This window comes from Xenopus tropicalis, chromosome 4 (assembly GCF_000004195.4).
Source record: "Xenopus tropicalis strain Nigerian chromosome 4, UCB_Xtro_10.0, whole genome shotgun sequence".
Taxonomy (NCBI): Eukaryota; Metazoa; Chordata; class Amphibia; order Anura; family Pipidae; genus Xenopus; species Xenopus tropicalis.
The window spans coordinates 144,798,578-144,822,669 of NC_030680.2; the positions used below are offsets into that span (position 1 = coordinate 144,798,578).

A 24,092-nucleotide genomic window follows, 5' to 3' on the forward strand; every position below is an offset into this window, starting at 1 on the left:
TGTATCCGGAAGGGACTTAGAGTTTCGACTTGCCCTTTGTGGCCAAATATGTGGCTATACACTCCCTAGTGGTTGTTGGACTTTTTTTTATTTCATGCCTCCCCTTAAAGGTCATAACTCGTTACATATTGAGAAAAACATTGGTGTATCAGTCATCCAGCTATAGATCCAAGAATATCTAGGGCAGCAAATAAGTCTCATCCTAAATGAGCTTTTGGGTGTATCTAGGAGAGCAAATAGACTTTCTTCCAAAATGTCTATGAAGATTCTTATTCATCCAGGTCATGATACACAGTATCTAGTAGAATTAATTCTAAAACAACAGGACTTTTCTGAGTTTTTCTTGAAAACATTTCACCACTCAACGAGTGGCTTCTTCAGTTCAACAGGTCATTTGAACTGAAGAAGCCGCTCGGATGAGTGGTGAAACGTTTTCAAGAAAACCTCAGATAAGTCCTGTTGTTTTAGAATTAATTCTACTAGATACTGTTCTTCCAAAATCATACCCTAACTTGCATTCAGGCTGGGCCCCTGAGGCAGCAGACCCACAGTTTAGGGCCCCTACTGTAAATCATTATCAAGTTAGCGTTGGGGGTATACAGAAGAGCATAAAAGCATATTCCCACAGAGCTTAGCCTCATACTGGGCCCCTATCTCTGCTTTTGAGACCCTCTAGTAGTGGGGCCATTCTTGTTGTTTCTTAATCTTAGTGCGGCTTGGTCCCCACAATTCCATTGGTTCGTCACTTGTTAAGTAACATTGTCCAACCCTGAGCCTTTTGCTCATAATTTCCAGTTGGTTTTATTGCCGAAAGAGCTATAACAAGATTTTACATTTGTGACCATAAATCCTCTTTATATAGAATATTTCATATAGATTTGTGGCTTCGTACTAGTCGTGCAGCGTTGCCAGTGCGCCGTTATTAGGGAAACTAAATCTTCCTGCTTCTGTGCTGCTCATTATAAGGTATCATAGACAGCCTAATCCTGGGGGGATTAACGTATGAGTTCCATATGTCAAGCAGCTATGCGCTCATTTCTCTTCTGCCCAAAAAGATTAGCCTCACTGACTTCACCTTAGTCTTCCTGCTCTACACTGAGTTAATTGCAGCCTATGGAACGCAAGATAATACATCTTTCTTACATTCTATATCCGAAATGGCTCACCAGATAGAAAATATCAATATTTCATTTTTTTCCCCACAGACTTTTTACACCTAAACGTATTTGCCTGCCTTAAGGTGGTTTAAACATTATATCTAATGAGAACAACGGTTTCCATTCTTAAAGCATGGAAAGAGGATGATTATCAGTAGTTACAAAGGACTTTTTTGGGTTTAGGACACTTTTTGCAGTTCAGAATGTCTGGCCCTGCACATTTTTAGCTTCTGTAAAGTAAGGGCAAGGGGCCACCAAAAGTCTGGTCTACTGAAGTGCCACCTTTTGTCTGTGAAAGGTTGATTGAGGAGGTTGAGCAAATGGGTTCTAAATTATTGGGCCCCTTAACTGGCATTTGTGGAACACCCCATGCTTTCCTGGCTAAACTGCTGGAGACAAGATATTGTGGGGAGCTTCACAGTGACTTCAGTGGGAGGTGCTACTGATCACCTCCAAAACATGCCCTTATCATATCTAATTTTTCAGGGGAAAGCCAAAGCCATAAACAAGTGTTATCCATTTATATTTTGATATTGCATATTGCAATGGTGTTTCTTTTGGAGATCTTGGTTTTTTTAACTGTTGGCTACATCTTGGTCTAGCCATGTGATTGACAAAAAGGTCTGTCAACGAATTAGTCTACCCTTTGGCCACTCTAAGACTCCTATTGGATACAGGTTTGTCCAACCCTGTGAATATTCAAACTCTGATTCAGCAGCTTATTGGTCTGTGTAAGGAACCCGCCAAGGTCTTCCTACCATGGGGCTGGCCTGCATAGTTGGTCCAAATTAATTAGTGAAATTTGGTTAAAATTACTACTATATTACTATTCTACAGGTATGGGACCTGTTATCCAGAATGCTCGGGACCTGGGGTTCTCCAGATAAGGGGTCTTTCCATAATTCAGATCACCTACCTTAAGTCTGCTAAAAAAAATAATTTAAACTGTAATTAAACCCAGTAGGATTGTTTTGCCCCCGATAAGGGGTAATTATACCATAGCTGGGATCAAGTACAGGTACTGTTTTATTATTACAGAGAAAAGGGAATCATTTAACCATTAATAAATAAACCCAATAGGGCTGTTCTGCCCCCAATAAGGGGTAATTATATCTTAGTTGGGATCAAGTACAGGTACTGTTTTATTATTACAGAGAAAAGGGAATCATTTAACCATGAAATAAACCCAATAGGGCTGTTCTGCCCCCAATAAGGGGTAATTATATCTTAGTTGGGATCAAGTACAGGTACTGTTTTATTATTACAGAGAAAAGGGAATCATTTAACCATGAAATAAACCCAATAGGGCTGTTCTGCCCCCAATAAGGGGTAATTATATCTTAGTTGGGATCAAGTACAGGTACTGTTTTATTATTAAAGAGAAAAGGGAATCATTTAACCATGAAATAAACCCAATAGGGCTGTTCTGCCCCAATAAGGGGTAATTATATCTTAGTTGGGATCAAGTACAGGTACTGTTTTATTATTAAAGAGAAAAGGGAATCATTTAACCATGAAATAAACCCAATAGGGCTGTTCTGCCCCAATAAGGGGTAATTATATCTTAGTTGGGATCAAGTACAGGTACTGTTTTATTATTACAGAGAAAAGGGAATCATTTAACCATGAAATAAACCCAATAGGGCTGTTCTGCCCCCAATAAGGGGTAATTATATCTTAGTTGGGATCAAGTACAGGTACTGTTTTATTATTACAGAGAAAAGGGAATCATTTAACCATGAAATAAACCCAATAGGGCTGTTCTGCCCCCAATAAGGGGTAATTATATCTTAGTTGGGATCAAGTACAGGTACTGTTTTATTATTACAGAGAAAAGGGAATCATTTAACCATTAAATAAACCCAATAGGGCTGTTCTGCCCCCAATAAGGGGTAATTATATCTTAGTTGGGATCAAGTACAGGTACTGTTTTATTATTACAGAGAAAAGGGAATCATTTAACCATTAAATAAACCCAATAGGGCTGTTCTGCCCCAATAAGGGGTAATTTTATCTTAGTTGGGATCAAGTACAAGGTTCTGTTTTATTATTACAAAGAAAAAGGAAATCATTTTTAAAAAATGGAATTGTTTGCTTATAATGGAGTCTATGGGAGATGGCCTTTCCATAATGTTGAACTTTCTGGATAATGGGTTTCTGGATAACTGGTCCGATACCTGTTCATCATTCTTGGTTCAAAAAGGCCAATTAACATGACATCTCAGTTGAGCTGTCCTTGATATCCTTGGAATTATTCCAGGGTGTATGACGGCACAGTGTTTCAAATATTTGTAACATTTTAGTGAATTTCAGACCAAATGTGGTTCCCAAAGGGGGATGGGGGGCTTGAACCCAGAATTTCTAACGACTATTATAGAGTTTAACAAATAGAAGAGCAGTATGTTTCCATCTGCTGGATGGAGGTAGTATTGCAGGTGCATAATGAAAGCTTCCATCTAATTTTCTGGTCTAGAGGGATCCCAGACAGTGTAATCCCCCCGGTAAAACTTCCCTTGCAAATTGAATTGTCATTCAGAGAGGTGTTGAGTGTGTTCCACGCCCAGACGTGAGGTTAGTCTCATACTGTGCAACTGTAGCTGGATACAGTGGCATCATTCCACATGTGGGCCCAATTACACAGCAAGAAAACCGTATACAGTTCCACAAAGGCTTATTTACTGATTGAAAAATGCCCCTTCCTTAGCGGCAGCGGCAGTTCATTTATCACTTGGGCAGTTTTTTTTGATGGGTGAAAGGTTTTCTTAAGAAATGATGTTTCTCGGAACAACCTTTGTAAAGCACTTTCTCTGATTTTCATTATTTTCTGATCTAATCCTTGGAATCAAGAACTTCCTCCCCTGGTTCTCCTTTGTTAGGCGCGCTCCCCGGGGAGGTTTTAGGACCTAAGGCTTCACAGTTATTTTAGAATATTGAATTCTTCGGTCTAAGCGCTTTTGGTAATGAGATGCAGCTTCAATTAACTCTGGATGAAATCCATGTTAAACCCCCTGGATCGCATTGATGACCTATATAAGAAAAAAATGTTAAAAAACACCTTTGGATTTTAAAGGCACAGTAGCTTGACTTTTAATGTATAATTGCAGTATACCTGTACAGGTTATGAGCAAACACATGGGGCTGTTCCTGCTGAATTGTGCTTAGTACAGGGGAATCCCTATGTGCCATAGTTTTATGGTATCTCTCTGTACAGGCTATGAGCAAACTTAGGGGGCTGTTCCTGCTGAATTGTGCTTAGTACAGGGAAATCCCTATGTGCCATAGATTTATGGTATCTCTCTGTAGAGGCTATGAGCAAACTTAGGGGGCTGTTCCTGCTGAATTGTGCTTAGTACAGGGGAATCCCTATGTGCCATAGTTTTATGGTATCTCTCTGTACAGGCTATGAGCAAACTTAGGGGGCTGTTCCTGCTGAATTGTGCTTAGTACAAGGGTATCCCTGCGCTACCATAGTTTTATGGTATCTCTCTGTACAGGCTATGAGCAAACTTAGGGGGCTGTTCCTGCTGAATTGTGCTTAGTACAGGGAAATCCCTATGTGCCATAGTTTTATGGTATCTCTCTGTACAGGCTATGAGCAAACTTAGGGGGCTGGGAATACCTATGCTGCCATAATGCCACAGCTTGTAATTACCTATGATGTTTCAATAGTAGTTGACTATGCAACTGAGAAACCCACATTCTCATTATTTATGCTCATGTATGTCATTGGCCAATCTGGAACATGTGAGGGCTCAAACATCCACAAACTGATATGAAAGACCAAGGCGGCCAATTGGCTTATCCATGGGTGAGAGCTCTTATATTGGGTTGTACCAATGGCAGATCCAGCTTTATAGATTGAATCACTAAAGGGTTAAACTTTAATCAGTAGAAAAGTACAACATATTTCTTCAAACGAATTTGTGTAACACCGGTACTGTATATACAGGGATGGCCTGGCCCACCTTTATTATGTTGCTGAAATACAATTTAAAGAACCCGCAGCACTGCCTTGGGATTACTGATGCTGAGATTTATACATTAGCAATATCTGGTGTGGCCCATTCTAACTGATGGATAACTTTGCCTTTTCTTTCCCTGTGACAGTGCGGTGGTCAGATCAATGGAGGGGACATGGCGGTCTTTGCATCCAGAGCTGGGCATGGAGTCTGCTGGCACCCTCAGTGCTTTGTGTGCATCATCTGCAATGAATTGCTGGTTGACCTTATCTACTTCTACCAAGATGGAAAGATCTACTGTGGCAGGCACCACGCCGAGTGTTTGAAGCCTAGGTGTGCGGCATGTGATGAGGTAGGACTTGAATATATATATATATATATATATATATATATTTTATTTTTTTTTTCATTAAAAAAAAGTCTAGAAAAAATGTGTTTCTCTTGAGTGGTACCAGCCCAAGGCCCCCACAACCCTTTAGCAGGGAAGATCTGTGCCCCTGAAGATGCCCCAGTAGCCCCCCATCTCCTTTTCTGCTGATTCCCCACTTGAACTCTGTGCTGCTGTCACTTACCTGCGATTAGGGCCCCACTCACAATATAGTAATTCATTAATAGATTTTATATTAACACAGAAACAAAACATGGCGTGACAAAATCCAAGATGGCGCTCTTGTGGGGACATGTTTGAAGTCCTGGATCATTACTAATATAGGGCAATATATTTCAGCCAATTTTTACATTGGCTCTTGAGTAAACTGACCCAAGCGTTAAGGGCTGTGATAGGGAGCAGGCTCTATGGGGCGATAACTGAATGTTCTCTATAAAGTGCTGGGCAATATGTCAGTATTAATAAAGCATAATAATGACTCCATTGAGATAAGCAATATGGGCAGGCCTGGAGTGGTATGTGTGGTTAGTACAATATTCATGGAAATATACACTATTACTTTACCTTTACTATAACATTTTCAGTATGGACTGCAGAAGGGTAGCCCCTCTACCCAGTGTGTCACTCACAGCGCCAATATCCTGTGATACTGTTTGCACTTCAGGGTAGGCAAACATAACCCGTGTCAGTCCAGCAATCCCCCCCCCCCCCGAGCCCCAGCAGAATAAACAAGCTGAGCATGTACTGGGCCATATTCATAAACTAACCGCTGAGGCTGGTGAGGCTCAATTACCAGCTGGCTTTCTGGGAAGGGCGGGAGGGTAGGGGGCCGTCTTCTTCTGCATCAACCTGTAGTAGATATTGAAAGGCTTGAGCGACTGTTGTCTTCTTGTTCATCTACTGCCTAATTAATACTAATAGAACTGTAACAGTTAATGATATGCAAAGTCTAGAGGAGGGGGGATTCTTAATGTTGGTCCAACGTAGAGAGACCAGATCATCAATTTTTGGAAGACCATGGGGCAGATTCATCAAAGTACGAGTTCAAATCCCAAAATGGGTAAAATTCGGATGAGATAAGATCATTTCTGATCATCGGAAATGTCACAAAAATGCTCACAAATCATAATAGTCACGATAATATCGTATTGGCAATCTGAAAGTCATAAAATTTTCGTATCCGAACGATCGTAAACGGCAGGAAAACCTTTCTGACTTTGATCTTTCTGTGCATGATTTTTGGAAGCCTCCCATAGGGCTCAATTATTATTATTAACATTTATTTATAAAGCGCCAACATATTCCACAGCGCTGTACAATAAGTGGGTTTCATCTCAATGGCACTCTACAGCTCCAACCCGGCCCAAGGGAAGTCTCCCATAGGGCTCAATGGCACTCTGCAGCTCCAACCCGGCCCAAGGAAAGTCTCCCATAGGGCTCAATGGCACTCTGCAGCTCCAACCCGGCCCAAGGAAAGTCTCCCATAGGGCTCAATGGCACTCTGCAGCTCCAACCCGGCCCAAGGAAAGTCTCCCATAGGGCTCAATGGCACTCTGCAGCTCCAACCCGGCCCAAGGAAAGTCTCCCATAGGGCTCAATGGCACTCTGCAGCTCCAACCCGGCCCAAGGAAAGTCTCCCATAGGGCTCAATGGCACTCTGCAGCTCCAACCCGGCCCAAGGAAGGCCTCCCATAGGGCTCAATGGCACTCTGCAGCTCCAACCCGGCCCAAGAAAAGTCTCCCATAGGGCTCAATGGCACTCTGCAGCTCCAACCCGGCCCAAGAAAAGTCTCCCATAGGGCTCAATGGCACTCTGCAGCTCCAACCCGGCCCAAGGAAAGCCTCCCATAGGGCTCAATGGCACTCTGCAGCTCCAACCCGGCCCAAGGAAAGTCTCCCATAGGGCTCAATGGCACTCTGCAGCTCCAACCTGGCCCAAGGAAAGTCTCCCATAGGGCTCAATGGCACTCTGCAGCTCCAACCTGGCCCAAGGAAAGCCTCCCATAGGGCTCAATGGCACTCTGCAGCTCCAACCCGGCCCAAGGAAAGTCTCCCATAGGGCTCAATGGCACTCTGCAGCTCCAGCCTGGCCCAAGGAAAGTCTCCCATAGGGCTCAATGGCACTCTGCAGCTCCAACCCGGCCCAAGGAAAGTCTCCCATAGGGCTCAATGGCACTCTGCAGCTCCAACCCGGCCCAAGGAAAGTCTCCCATAGGGCTCAATGGCACTCTGCAGCTCCAACCCGGCCCAAGGAAAGTCTCCCATAGGGCTCAATGGCACTCTGCAGCTCCAACCCGGCCCAAGGAAAGTCTCCCATAGGGCTCAATGGCACTCTGCAGCTCCAACCTGGCCCAAGGAAAGCCTCCCATAGGGCTCAATGGCACTCTGCAGCTCCAACCCGGCCCAAGGAAAGCCTCCCATAGGGCTCAATGGCACTCTGCAGCTCCAACCCGGCCCAAGGAAAGTCTCCCATAGGGCTCAATGGCACTCTGCAGCTCCAACCCGGCCCAAGGAAAGTCTCCCATAGGGCTCAATGGCACTCTGCAGCTCCAACCCGGCCCAAGGAAAGCCTCCCATAGGGCTCAATGGCACTCTGCAGCTCCAACCCGGCCCAAGGAAAGTCTCCCATAGGGCTCAATGGCACTCTGCAGCTCCAGCCCGGCCCAAGGAAAGTCTCCCATAGGGCTCAATGGCACTCTGCAGCTCCAACCCGGCCCAAGGAAAGTCTCCCATAGGGCTCAATGGCACTCTGCAGCTCCAACCCGGCCCAAGGAAAGTCTCCCATAGGGCTCAATGGCACTCTGCAGCTCCAGCCCGGCCCAAGGAAAGTCTCCCATAGGGCTCAATGGCACTCTGCAGCTCCAACCCGGCCCAAGGAAAGTCTCCCATAGGGCTCAATGGCACTCTGCAGCTCCAACCCGGCCCAAGGAAAGTCTCCCATAGGGCTCAATGGCACTCTGCAGCTCCAACCCGGCCCAAGGAAAGTCTCCCATAGGGCTCAATGGCACTCTGCAGCTCCAACCCGGCCCAAGGAAAGTCTCCCATAGAGCTCAATGGCACTCTGCAGCTCCAACCCGGCCCAAGGAAAGTCTCCCATAGGGCTCAATGGCACTCTGCAGCTCCAACCCGGCCCAAGGAAAGCCTCCCATAGGGCTCAATGGCACTCTGCAGCTCCAACCCGGCCCAAGGAAAGTCTCCCATAGGGCTCAATGGCACTCTGCAGCTCCAACCCGGCCCAAGGAAAGTCATGATAACGAAGCTTAAATGTATCCGAAACTACGAAAAAGTCGCACAAATTAATGAAAAAAAATCGCAAAAAAAATATTCGGAGACAATCGTACTTTGATGAATGTGCCCCTATGTGTGGGTTGCTCACATAAATATCCTCCTACTGTGCACATTACAACATATGGATTGTCAAGAACCACCCATTGACTTCTGTAGACGTTTTTGGGTTAGAATGGGGCTGCAGCTCTCTGCAATATGGTCGCCCTCAGCATTCATGTGATCCGCTAATTAGAATACAGGTATAGGACCCATTATCCAGAATGCTCGGGACCAAGGGTATTCCGGATAAGGGGTCTTTCTGTAATTTGGATCTTCATACCTTAAGTCTTTAAAAAAATCAATAAAACATTAATTAAACTCAATAAGATTATTTTGCACCCAGTAAGGATTAATTATATCTTAGTTTGGATCAAATACAAAGCACTGTTTTATTTTTACAGAGAAAAAGGAAATCAATTTTTAAAATCTGAATTATTTGCTTATAATGGAGTCTATGGGAGACAGGCTTTCCGTAATTCGGAGCTTTCTGGATATCGGGTTTCCGGATAAGGGATCCCATACCTGTATTTGAATACCAAACAGCTGATGCATTTATAAGAAGCTGAACTTTTTTTGTATTTGTAACCAACATTTGTTGGACTGCCGTCTGGAAGCGAGCATCGGATTGGTTGCCACGGGCTACTAGATCCGAGGCAAAAGTTCTGCTTGGTATTATATTACCCCCTTAGGTCAAAGATGCTTAACCTCTGGGTCAGGACCCAATCATGAATCTTTCTGATCCCCTTTAGTTCAGTAAAACATAACCCTAATAACAGGCCACATAAATTTAAATAAGATGTACAGCAGTCATAAGGCCGATTCCCAGACTTGCTGAGTCCCCAGAGGTAAAGGTTGGGAATCCTCGCCTCCGGTTATTACTCGCTATGGTATGTGTGTCTGCTTTGCGGTACAGTATACCTTCTGCCATGAATAAATAGCATCTGCCCAAAAATCTGGAACTGATCATTCCAGCCAGAAATGAAGAAAATTCTGCGAATCCCTACAGCAAATTCTATACCTATAGCCCGGTGACCTCTTCCCTAACAATCCACCATACTGTGAGAAACCCCAGAATTCCAAGTCCCTGCTTATGTTCTGGGAAATCTCCGAACTGATATACGTCCTGTTGAGAAAGTAAGAAAACAGCCCCGGTCTTATCTCACCTTTCTATAGAAGCAGTCAGCAAAAAATCACACCGCAGAGGATCCCATGACAGGATAATGTGGGATTAAACAGAGCCTCGGGGAGATGTGCAAATTGAATGTGTGTTTTTATAGTGTAATCTCCGACACTTCAGACAGTCTGAGGTATTTACAGTCTTCAGAATCATTTTACATTGGGGGGAAGAAAGAAAGGAGCATAATGGTTTTACGAGCGCTGTAAACATTCAGTCAACGAGTTCCAAATCGTGAGAGCCGCGCCATTAAAATTCTTCTATGGTTTAGTAACCGAATTTCTGCAGGTCGAAGCTTTCCTCGCATAGATATATATTTTATTTAACGTAAATAGCATGGAGAGTTAGTACAGGTATGGGATCCATTATCCAGTAACCTGTTACCCAGAAAGTTACAAATGACGACATGGCTATCTCCCAGAGATTCCATTATATAAGTTAAGTTAAGTAGAGCTTTAGGGCTTGGGCACACAGGGAGATTAGTCGCCCGCGACAAATCTCCCGTGTCTCGGGCGACTAATCTCCCCGGATTGCCATCCCACTGGCGAAAATGTAAATCGATGGTGGGATGGCATACGCGGCGGCAATTTGCGTGATTTCACTGAAATTGCGCCGCCGAATATGCCATCCCACCGGCGATTTAAATTTTCGCCGGTGGGATGGCAATCCGGGGAGATTAGTCGCCCGCGAACAGGGAGTTTTGTCGCGGGCGACTAATCTCCCCGTGTGCCAGAGCCCTTATTGTCATCCCGACAATATACTTACAAGTACACAGATGGGATGAAGTATCGTCCTCCTGGATCAAAAAGGTGCACTACACAAGATATATACATAACTATAATAAAAAAATCAATAAAATAAAGAATATACAATATAATAATGAAAAATTGTATATTTTTCCATAAATTTTTATATATATTTTCCATATGCGAATAATTCTCATTTTTAAAAATAATCTCCCTTTGCTCTGTAATAATGAAACTAACTTATTTTTATAGTTTTTTAATTATTTGGCTTCTTCTTCTGACTCTTCAGTTTTCAAATGGGGGTCACTGACCCCGGCAGCCAAAACACTATTGTTTTGTGAGGTAACAATTTTATTGCTCTTGTTACTTTTTATTACTTATCTTACTATGCAGGTCCTTTTTCTATTCATATTCCCATATCTTGTTCAAACGACTGCCTGGTTGCTAGGGTGAATAAGACTCTAGCAACCAGATAGCTGCTGAAATACCAAACTGAACAGCTGCTTAATAAAAAAGATAAATCTACTGAAACTGAAAAACCACAAAAAAGTAAGACAAATTGTCTTAGAATATTAATGTCAACGCCATACTAAAACTTAATTTAAAGGTGGACAACCCCTTTCAAAGGTATAGATTCCTGACTGTATGTTCTTTTCCCACAATATATGAGTTGGAGAATGAGGCTAACAATTGCAGAAAAAGAGTGAGAACGTAAACTGTAGAGTAAAGGGGGCCATACATATAGTATAGGATTTTCTTGTTTGGGGAGACCTCCAAACAAGCACATCTTCCTCAGCTATGCCCACCTAAGGGCCTAGGGCCAAACAATCAAACTACAACAACTGACATAGGAGCAATGGGAGTGAGTACAGAGACAGTCCCTGATCTAACTAAAGAATGAAACCTGCCTGGTCGACACCTGGCCAGTTATTGGGCACATATCGGTCAGGTAAGGATCCCCAAACATGTCGGGCAGATAAACTGCTGAATTGGTCTAAAAGACTGGAACCAGCAGAAAGAGAATATAAATTGAAGGATGAGGGTGTGAATATGGTTTCCCACATGGTTTAAAAAGCACAGTGAAATATATTTAGTAATGACATTCTCTTATATATCACTACATGGGATTTAAACGCTGTCTATTCCAATAAATGCTGTATATTCCTATAAACACTGTATATTCCTATTCCACTATATGTGTAAGCTGAAGAATGAGGGTGTGAATGTGGAACCCACAGCTGTACCGGGACACTGGTGACAAAATCCTTCCTCGTAAATTAAAATAATTATGGGTTTATATTAAACTGATCTCCTGCAGGATAATATCTGTAATCATAGCTGGGTGCTGGATCAGCCCATGATTAATTGCCCTTAGGGCATGAAATGCGTAGGGCTTTTGGAGATGATGGGTAGAGTCTTTTTTACCCCTGTGGAGTGCCTATATGTCCATGGTGGCTGTGGCTTTCTGCTGCACATTTCCACAATACAGGTATAGGATGCTTGGTATTCCGGATAAGGGGTCTTTCCGTAATTTGGATCTCCATACCTTGTTTTGCATCCAATAAGGATTATTTATATTTTAGTTGGGATCAATTACAAGGTACTGTTTTATTACTACAGGTATAGGACCTATTATCCAGAATGCTCGGGACCAAGGGTATTCCGGATAAGGGGTCTTTCCGTAATTTGGATCTTCATACCTTAAGTCTACTAAAAAATCAATAAAACATTAATTGAACCCAACAGGATTGTTTTGCATCCAATAAGGATTAATTATATCTTAATTGGGATCAAGTACAGGTACTGTTTTATTATTACAGAGAAAAGGGAATCATTTAACCATTAAATAAACCCAATAGGGCTGTTCTGCCCCAATAAGGGGTAATTATATCTTAGTTGGGATCAAGTACAGGTACTGTTTTATTATTACAGAGAAAAGGGAATTATTTAACCATTAAATAAACCCAATAGGGCTGTTCTGCCCCCAATAAGGGGTAATTATATCTTAGTTGGGATCAAGTACAGGTACTGTTTTATTATTACAGAGAAAAGGGAATCATTTAACCATGAAATAAACCCAATAGGGCTGTTCTGTCCCCAATAAGGGGTAATTATATCTTAGTTGGGATCAATTACAGGTACTGTTTTATTATTACAGAGAAAAAGGAAATCAGTTTTAAAATTCTGAATTATTTGATTAAAATAGAGTCTATGGGAGACGGGCTTTCCGTAATTCGGAGCTTTCTGGATAACGGGTTTCCGGATAAGGGGTCCGATACCTGTACAATGAAAAACGGAAATCAGTTTTAAAATTCTGCATTATTTGATTAAAATGGAGTCTATGGGAGATGGGTTTTCCGTAATTCTGAGCTTTCTGGATAAAGGGTTTCCGGATAAGGGGTCCTATACCTGTTTTTTTGGATTTGGATTTGGCTACAAAATAGGCTCAAGCACTAATCACCTTATTTTCTCAGTATTTGACATTAGCATTTAAAATCAAAGTAAGAATCACCCAACACTGCAAAAGCCTAAACAGCTCTGCCTATTTGCCAGTTGGGCATAATATCCCATAAGGGATGGGGGGTTTGGACTTGCCTGGCAAGCAGCCAATCAGCATATGACCACTGATGTCTTTTGGGCTCATCTGCTAGGTTACCTTCCCTAGAGAAAGCTTCATCTTGTCAAGTCAATGAGGTGGACAGAGCTGCAGATGTGACCATAGATGATATTTTTTGTGGAATGAATGAGAGAAGAATGGAAAAATTGTATAATATAATCATTTTTTGGTCAAATACCAACCATCTTAAGGATATTTCCCATGCTTTGGTTAATAACAACAAATACTCACTTGGGCCGATTTATCTCTGAATACATAGGGTGCATGACTTGGCATGCTAATTGCAATTTATCTTTGTATTGGAGTAGCCTTTATATTTGCTTAAAGCCTAAAACTGTGAATTTAGTTTGTTTCTGATATCAGCATTACTAAACTATATTAAAATATATCAAATAAAGTTTGGAGTGAAGTAGATTTAGCAGTTTGGGGAGAAGATTTCACTGCTGCACCCTCATTCCCTTCCCTATAGGACAAAGGGGAACTAAAGGGGTCTAAGAAAAATGTTCCCCCTAATTCTGTGCTCTTATATTCTGTAATGTGTGTTTAGCTTTGCCAGAGAGTTCCTGGGCTAATTTGGCACTTTGTTCTATTAGATTATTTTTGCAGATGAATGCACAGAAGCTGAAGGAAGACACTGGCACATGAAGCACTTTTGTTGTTTTGAATGTGAAACTGTCCTGGGAGGCCAGCGGTATATCATGAAAGAAGGACGTCCATACTGCTGCAACTGCTTTGAGTCTCTCTACGCCGAATACTGCGACACGTGTGCACAGCATATAGGTAGGTACCGATTCTATCAGCTGTTTGTTCTACGATTTCCACTACTCCACGTGCTGATTGGCTGGCAGTCATGGAAGCTGTTGGGCTTTGTAATAGTTTGAGAGCCACTGGTCATCCACCATTGTGACTTATTTACCCTCAAGGTGGCCATACACGCACCGATATTATCGAACAAGAGATCTCGGTAAAAACCTTGGATATAGGTCATCGATGTGCCCGAACATCATAATGTTAATGCTAAATTGTCAGATAGGGGTAAAGAATTCCTTTGTTATTATCTGCTTATCTGATGGCTCTTAGTGTTACTTGAGTGGATGAACGATCTTTCCTACGAACGTTAAAGATCATAATTGTAGGATGTATGGCCACCTTTAGGCCAAAACAGCCAACGCCTAGGGCATCCAGTGTCGGACTGGGACCTCAGGGGCCACCAGAAAACCTTAGACCATAGGCCCACACTCCAAACTATTTTTCATCCTTTCCTCACCCAACCTCTTTATTCATGTAACTAAAAGTCTCTTTTATTTACATGCTAGCATCTATTCTTCCATCTATTTCTCCTCTTTGTTCCCATTCAGAAATAGGGAATGGCCATGAAACAGGCCAAATGGTCAGGAACAGGAGGGCCCACTTACACCTGGGCCCACCGGGAGTTTTCCTGGTATTCTGGTGGGCCAGTCCGACACTGAGGGCATCTATTCTAAACAACCACCTAGGGCATCTAATTTAATTAATACCAAGTCTATAAATGACTGGATTTGCTATTTAAGGGGCAAAATCTCTCCAGGCTTTGTTGTTCCATGGTTGGGTTGAAACCGTATGGCCAAACAACGCTGAATCACGGAATGTGGGACGAGGAGGTAATCGAACTGTATCTGATTTATCTCATTACGGCTGGTATCAAAGTGACAACTTGTATTTGGCACTAAATCTCCCTGGGAACGGTGCCAACACTGTGACGAACAGCCCTACATGGAGTCAGGCAAAAATATCTTGACAAATATCTTCTGAAAAGTACTTACCAGCTGCCAGACCACAAGCGTAATCAGCTTCTTGTGATTCAGTTCAGAAACAGCCAAGGGCAGCATGACCAACCCCTTTAACTATGGCTGCTATCCAACTCTGTTATCAGCTAAGGGGGGGGGCCTGACCAAAATCTGTTCCCTAAAGGGGGACTTGAACCAACAAAAAACCTTAATCTTTAAAGTGTTTCAATGGCAAACGTTAATAGGTAAAAATAATATTTCCTCTACTTAAATTCTATAGATGCCAGAGCAAAGATGGGCAGCCCGTAACCCTCTAGATATTAACTTGACCCTATAGTAATCCCACATCTTGTTTTAGGCTTAGATCTCCAGTACAGGTATGGGATCCCTTATCGGGAAACCCATTATCCAGAAAGCTCCGAATTATGGCATGGCCATCTCCTATAAGACTCCATTTTAATCAAATAATTCAATTTTTTAAAATTGATTCCCTTTTCTCTGTAATAATAAAACAGTACCGGTACTTGATCCCAACTAAGATATAATTACCCCTTATTGGGGGCAGAACAGTCCTATTGGGTTTATTTAATGGTTAAATGATTCCCTTTTCTCTGTAATAATAAAACAGTACCTGTACTTGATCCCAACTAAGATATAATTACCCCTTATTGGGGGCAGAACAGCCCTATTGGGTTTATTTCATGGTTAAATGATTCCCTTTTCTCTGTAATAATAAAACAGTACCTGTACTTGATCCCAACTAAGATATAATTACCCCTTATTGGGGGCAGAACAGCCCTATTGGGTTTATTTAATGGCTAAATGATTCCCTTTTCTCTGTAATAATAAAACAGTACCTGTACTTGATCCCAACTAAGATATAATTACCCCTTATTGGGGGCAGAACAGCCCTATTGGGTTTATTTAATGGCTAAATGATTCCCTTTTCTCTGTAATAATAAAACAGTACCTGTACTTGATCCCAACTAAGATATAATTACCCCTTATTGGGGGCAGAACAGCCCTATTGGGTTTATTTAATGGCTAAATGATTCCCTTTTCTCTGTAATAATAAAACAGTACCTGTACTTGATCCCAACTAAGATATAATTACCCCTTATTGGGGGCAGAACAGCCCTATTGGGTTTATTTAATGGTTAATTGATTCCCTTTTCTCTGTAATAATAAAACAGTACCTGTACTTGATCCCAACTAAGATATAATTACCCCTTATTGGGGGCAGAACAGCCCTATTGGGTTTATTTAATGGTTAAATGATTCCCTTTTCTCTGTAATAATAAAACAGTACCTGTACTTGATCCCAACTAAGATATAATTACCCCTTATTGGGGCAGAACAGCCCTATTGGGTTTATTTAATGGTTAAATGATTCCCTTTTCTCTGTAATAATAAAACAGTACCTGTACTTGATCCCAACTAAGATATAATTACCCCTTATTGGGGGCAGAACAGCCCTATTGGGTTTATTTAATGGTTAAATGATTCCCTTTTCTCTGTAATAATAAAACAGTACCTGTACTTGATCCCAACTAAGATATAATTACCCCTTATTGGGGCAGAACAGCCCTATTGGGTTTATTTAATGGTTAAATGATTCCCTTTTCTCTGTAATAATAAAACAGTACCTGTACTTGATCCCAACTAAGATATAATTACCCCTTATTGGGGCAGAACAGCCCTATTGGGTTTATTTAATGGTTAAATGATTCCCTTTTCTCTGTAATAATAAAACAGTACCTGTACTTGATCCCAACTAAGATATAATTACCCCTTATTGGGGGCAGAACAATCCTATTGGGTTTAATTATACTTAAATCATTTTCAAGATCCAAATTAGGTAAAGATCCCTTATCTGGAATACCCCAGGTGCCGAGCATTCTGAATAACAGGTCCCATACCTGTACCTGCTCTGCAGACCAAAATGGGCTAATAACATAAGCATATAAGATCCATTATACACAATTGCTATTCTCTTTATCTGCAATACTGACTGTTTCACGGTTACCTTGTTGCCAGGGGAAAACATTTGTTGTGCCGAATACATTAACGTTCCGGATAGCTCGGCTCGGCTTGGGGATTCTATAAATACATAGTGCGACGTTCCGGTTGCTATGGCAACGGTGCATCTTAAACAGATATATGGGCCTGCCACGCGGAAGTCCATAATCTTTGGCCTGATTTATTCTTCATTGAATTTTAATAATATTTTTCTTCTCCGCGCCTCCAGCTGTCTCCAGTGTCTGCATGCGTCACCCCCTTATGGATAAATGAAGTGTGTTTAATGGGGAATTGAACCCTTTGTTTTGGGGTTTTTTTTATTATCAGACTTCTGCCCGTAGGCAAGGAATGCATAAAGTGTGGATAAAAACACAACACCCGCTCTGAGACTATAAATTTCTGCTGCCAGCCCCGGCAGGGGACGAAGAATGTAATTTAAAGGGGAATACTCGCATTCCTATTTATATTAAAGGCATAATATTGTTCTAAGCCTCCCCCCTTTTATAATAATATTTCATTATGTTGCACTGCTGATTAATGATGGGCAGTTTGCCTTTACAAAATATGTTGTCTTTCCATAAGTTTACTGTTTCCTAAATGTATTGACTGCCGCCATTTTGCTTCATTATAAGGCCAATGGCATTATCACTTTGCTGGTTGCTAGGGGGCGGTGTCTAATTATTGGCAGGTTATTGTCACTTGGAAACGTGACAGCCCATGCAAAAGCCCTTCAAGGCGACTGCCATAGCCAGCAATGGGAGGCGATTTTAGGAGATCCATTTTTGGTTAAAGGGGACCCGTCAGCCTAAGAAATAGTTTCAAATCTTTTTGTATCATGTTAGTTGAGCAAAATAAACTTTACTTACACTGTATAAATTATTTAATTTTTTTTCCTTCAGTCTTGGGATATACAGTCACAGCCAGCAGGCCGGCGCCATTTTGTGGGCACTGTTATTAAGGAAAGCTTTGTATCCAGGGCCGCCATCAGGGCGGCACAGGGGGGACAGTTGTCCCGGGCCCGGGCGTTTAAAGGGGGCCCGGCCGGGCTCTGTTACTGTTATCGCTGGTATCCGCTGTGATGTCCCGAACTCCCTGCTGCGTGTGCGCTTTTATAGGGTTGCGCCCTATGCGTACTGACGTCACACGCACAGGGCGCAACCCTATAAAAGCGCACATGTAGCGGCGAGTTCGGGACATCACAGTGGATACCAGCAATAACAGTAACAGAGCCCGGCCGGTCCCCCTTTAAACGCCCGGGCCCTGGACAAAAGATGCTGGCAGCGGGGGGGACTGGAGGATTCTTGGGGCGGCCCTGGGGGAAGGTGGAGGATGTTTGGGGGGGCCTGGGGGAAGGTGGAGGATGTTTGGGGGGGCCTGGGGGAAGGTGGAGGATGTTTGGGGGGACCTGGGGGAAAGGTGGAGGATGTTTGGGGGGGCCTGGGGGAAGGCGGAAGATGCTTGGAGGGGCCCTGGGGGAAGGCGGAAGATGCTTGGAGGGGCCTTGGGGGAAGGCGGAAGATGCTTGGAGGGGCCTTGGGGGAAGGCGGAGGATGTTTGGGGGGGCCCTGGGGGAAGGCGGAAGATGCTTGGAGGGGCCTTGGGGGAAGGCGGAAGATGCTTGGAGGGGCCTTGGGGGAAGGCGGAGGATGTTTGGGGGGGCCCTGGGGGAAGGCGGAAGATGCTTGGAGGGGCCTTGGGGGAAGGCGGAGGATGTTTGGGGGGGCCCTGGGGGAAGGCGGAAGATGCTTGGAGGGGCCCTGGGGGAAGGCGGAAGATGCTTGGAGGGGCCTTGGGGGAAGGCGGAGGATGTTTGGGGGGGGCCTGGGGGAAGGTGGAGGATGCTTGGGGGGGCCCTGGGGGAAGGTGGAGGATGCCTGGGGGGGCCCCTGAAGGAAGCAGCAGGATGCTTGGGGGACCCTGGAAGAAGCAGGAGGATTCTGTGGGGTGGTGGGGGGGAGCAGCAAGAAGCAGCGGAGAGCGGGCCATTGTATGGGGGACACTGGGGGAGGACCACCAATGTTTTAGGGGGCCCTGGGCAGGCTAGCAATGTTTTAGTGGCACTTGCACTAATGCAAAACGTAATCCTTGGCCACAAATGTTTTAGGGGGGCCCTGGCTACCAAGGTTTTAGTGGGCCCTTGCTACCAATGCCTGTGTGTCCCTTGTATTGATGGGAGGGGCCATTGGGGGTGTGGGAGGGAGGGGCCATTGGGGGCTTGGGTGGGTGGGGCCCAGAAAATTTTGTTGTGAGGGGCCCCGTGATTTCTGACGGCGGCCCTGTTTGTATCACCCCAAAGTCTTAGGCATTTGTCTTCTAAGTTAAATCTAGGAAGTGTTGAATGGAAAGTTAAAGTGATTGTAATTGAAAAATCTGAGCTGTCAATCATATATTGATTGCCCCGCCTCTATGCCGGAGGCATAGAGGCGGGGCAGGCAATATATGATTGACAGCTCAGATTTTTAAATACTTTTATAACAAGTATGGATGAATTAATTAAAAAAAAGAATTTGGTCCCTGGTTTACTTTGACCAAGTGCCTCCACCTATAAGGATCTAGGAATACACAGGGAAAACAGAACTGTATTTGAATAATAAAGGGTAACTAACCAGAACTTTGCGGCTGTTTCAGTATTACACGATTGCTGGAACTACAAACCCCTCTGGAGAACAATTCACTAAACAGTTGAGTGTAATTCTCAGATCATTTGGCGTTAGAGAGAAACATGGAAGTGGAAGGCAGAGCAGAAAGCTGTTGGTCCATGTTGGCCATTAAGTGCTTAGCTCTGATTTTGTTTTAAGTCTGTGTAATTGCTTTGTATACATCCTATATGTGTTTGAGTTCCTTCCCTTAGCCCAGCACATCTGCAGGAAGGCTATTCCATGTGTTTATCAGCCTTTCGGCAAAGAAGTGTTTCCTTATGTTGCCTTTGAGCTTTTCTCCTTCCGACTTTGTATGTTGCGTCCCTTGATTACAGCCGTGTCCCATGATTATAGCCGTGTCCCATGATTATAGCCGTGTCCCATGATTATAGCCGTGTCCCATGATTATAGCCGTGTCCCATGATTATAGCCGTGTCCATTGTAGGAAGATGCTCCCCGTCTGAGGTCTCTGCATTCCACGCATGTATTGGGATGTCTTTATCATAATTCTTAGAGTTTATGTGGAGGTGGTTCTGTACAGTTGCCTCTCTATGGAGGCATAATCTTCTCAGACCTATGGAGGGGGTCTGAGCTCCTAAAATGGGGGGGGGGGGGGGCAACAAAATAGCAGCAGAAAGAGTGTGGAATAGGAGGTCTGCTGGGGCAAGAAGACTTCAGTTAAGGTCCCCATACACGGGCCGATTGTAGCTGCCAATATCAGTCCCATAGACTGATTCGGCAGCTAATCGGCCCGTGTATGGGCACTACCGACTGGCCTGCCTGACTGATATCTGGCCTGAAATTGGGCAGATCTCGATCGGCAGGTTAAAAAATTTAGTCGGAGCGGAGACCGCATCGGCTCGTTGATGCGGTCCCTGAACCAACTGCACCTATTACCGACGTTCTAATTAGCCTGAATAGGTAGGGATGCACCGAACCCAGTTTCTCACTTCCGTGACATTTAACTCTTCCAAACCCTAATTAGCATATCCTAATTTATGCCAATTAGGATTCGGATTCGGCCTTGAAAAAGGCCAGATCCTGGATTTTGTGCCCCTATTAGTGCCCATGCCGGCACTACCCCAGTCCTCCCCTGACACGTAAAACATATGCCTACTCAGTGGGGGACCCTGCAGATGATTAGGGAGGCTCAGCGGGGGGGGCAAGGGAGGCTCAGCAGGGGCCCCTGCGGGGGGGATTAGGTGGTGCAGGGGACGGGGCTGGGTGGAGGCACCTGCAGGGCTCCTGGGGCGGTAGCCTCGGTGGGCCCTGCTCCCCCCAGTCCGACCCTGGGCTTGGAGCAGTGGCAGATAGGGCTCAGCCTGAATGATTTGGGGAGAATGCATGTTTGCTCTCCTAACCTGATAAACCTGAAAGCCCAATATGAAGGTCAGTTTGGGTTAAGATTTAGGGTGAAAATATCTAGGTATTCTTGGAACCATGTCATATTTTCCCAAAGCTGGACTTCCAAGGGGGACTTGAACTGGAAAAAGCCCAACAACCACTGTTTTAAGTGCATTATATTCTTGCACTCTGTAGTGGCAAGCCAGACTTAATACTGGGGATGGAAGTCAAGTGAATGGTAAATGCAGTAAAAATACTTCACCTGGATCAAATGTACCTGTTCTTAGTGCCACTTCCAAATCTGAGGCTGTTGCTTACTCCGCAAGGACCTTACTGGATTTGCCTGTCCTTTTTACAAAACAGAGAGTAAAAACTTCCCCTTTAAATAGCAGCAGGGCTTAAGACAAGCTGTATTGGTTCTACAATATAAAACTGTAAAGCCTAATGGCTCAGAAAGCAGCAATCTTAATATTTAGTGTATACATTCCCCAGGAACATAAGAAGCCATTCTTGGCCAATGGGCGCATATTAGACAATGCGGTGCAGTTAATTGCCGTTGTACAGTGCTGGCCATAGACAAGACACCGTAGAGCTCATCTACAAATGCAGTTGTAAAATGAATGAAAACTCGAGTGCATTTTGATGTTATTTATAAAGGAACTTGTGCCCATAAAGGCTCCTTCACAACTTGCACCCACTTAGCATGTATCCACTATTATGCAGTGTAAAAAAAAAAAACATGGTAGCTTGCTTGCAAATTTTTGCACATTGTGTCTATAAATGAGTCCCAGTGTTTTGTGAGGCAACTGGGGAGTGTCAGTGCCTGGAATATCCTATAGCCCGTTCCTCCTCTAGTAACATTTCCCAATCTATCCATAGCCATAGGGTAAATGTGGCCATACACGTTACAATTATGATCTTCCCACCACCATTGGTCATAGGAAAGATCGTTCATCCGCTCTACTAACATTAAGAGCTAAATTGTCAGATATGCAGGTAAAAACAAAGGAATTATTTACCCCTATCTGACAATTCAGCATTAATGTTACAATGTTTGGGCACCTTTGAAGGTGCCTGATAAAATTCTCAGTTTTGCCTGATCAACGGGGCAACCAATATCTAATAAGGCTTTTACCGGTTGCCTCATCTCCCACCATACACACACTGATTATCATATGAAACTTTAGTACAACAATATTGGTGCATGTATTGCCACCTTTACACTATAATACAGGCATGCTGCCGAATGAAAGTCTTGCCTCTGGCTCTGGGGATTTTTGGATGATGTATTATTTAACCTAAGCCATATGTCAGCTCCCGCATTATAGAGATAAATAAGGCTTTTTGTGCACAATGAACCCAACCTACATTTCTGGCAATGCATACATAAACACCCTTGCTTTGAAGCAGATAATAGGCAAGGGCCAGAGACTCTGCAATCTTATCTACCCCCATTCAGTGTAAATATATTTGTTCTACAGTTTCGCTCAAATGCTGAAGCCCCAAAGTGCTGGGGCCCCTGCGACTGGTGGGAATTGCTGATTCCCTGACATATCTGGGCCAGAATCTTGTACAAAGTATCAGGATTACTTTGTAAATACACAAACACCAACATCGGCTGCAGATGTTCCAGCCCAGGGAAGTTCTTATCTATCACAGCATTAATGGACGTGGGGGGGTTGTATTAAGCCGGCCACCCGCAGTCAGTGAGAGTTTGCACATTTAGTCATTGTGGACAGATTTGACCTACCGGTGTGGGACGCCTGTCTGTGTGCGACATTCCATCCAATTAAAATCAACTGCTCAGAACCAGGGACGTCACCCATGTTCATGCCATTCACTGTCACTGTGCTTGTGTGGGTGTCTGCTGCTGCCGCATAGGGTGTTATAGAATAGAAGGAAATAAATTCTCTCCTTATTCTTCCAATTTCATTGAGTTTTTTTAGGGGTGGTGTCATTGTAATGAAATTCATTGTGTTATATAGTGCTGCAGAATATGTTGGCATAATAGATTGGCCAGGTACAGCCCATATTATAACATATGCCCCTGCCAAGTGCATCACTAAGTGAATGCTGGAAGGCCCCGGGGCTCCCTTAGGATCACCCATAGGAGAAGGGAAGGGCAGATGATTCAGAGATCCTGGCAACTACGCAGCGGCTGGAAAATAGAACCAGCACTCTGGATATATGAAGCACGTCGCAAATGGCAACTGGATGGTTTTCCTGAAGGCAGGAGACCTTAGTCTGAATTTTTTTTTAATGACTCCTTTGGGAGGACATGACATTTTGTAGCCATATTTCTATAGCAATTATTATGCCACAGACCAATAGGTTGGCCCTTGCTATAAACGGAAGCATTCTGATACACTTCACGGTGCGTTGTCACATCTTGGAGAGGCACTTCTACTGCCTAAATATCAAACTCGCTGAATAGTATTACTGAAATGCCTGTAAATGGCTTTCTCTGCATTTCTGGGGTGACATTTTTTTTCCAGCCAGTTGACTTCAGATCCTGCTGTTCAGGTAAAATGTTTGTAATGAAGGGCACAAATTACCCCAAGTGAATGGAAAATGATGGAGCCAAGAGAGGCAGAAACGTAAGAAACAGAACCTTCCTTAATTGTACTGATCCAATAGGTGGATGAGGCCTGGACTGGCAAACTGTGGGTTCAGGCAAATGCCAGAGAGGCTGCTGTAAGCTGCCATAGACCAGTGATCCCCAACCAGTGGCTCGGGGGGAACATGTTGCTCCCCAACCCCTTGGATGTTGCTCTCAGTGCCCCCAAACCAGGGAGTTATTTTTGAATTCCTGACTTGGGGGCAAGTTTTGGCTGAATAAAAACAAGATTTCCAACCAAATAAAGCCCCTGTAAGCTGATAGAGTGCATAGAGCCTGCCTAATAGCCAATCACAGCCCTTATTTGGCTCCTCCATGAACTTTTATGGCGCTTGTGTT

At 43.7% G+C, this 24,092-nt stretch overlaps 1 protein-coding gene across 3 annotated transcripts in view; it reads left to right on the top strand.

The window, feature by feature from the left end:
• prickle2 (prickle planar cell polarity protein 2) overlaps window positions 1–24,092 on the top strand; it is a 231,664-nt gene that overhangs the window by 175,297 nt on the left and 32,275 nt on the right. For all 3 annotated transcript variants that reach the window (XM_031901242.1, XM_012961769.2, XM_012961768.3), the window contains 2 exons: window positions 5,265–5,468; window positions 13,962–14,148. In XM_031901242.1, coding sequence (XP_031757102.1) covers window positions 5,265–5,468; window positions 13,962–14,148 — 391 coding nt within the window. The remainder of the gene's footprint in view (window positions 1–5,264; window positions 5,469–13,961; window positions 14,149–24,092) is intronic.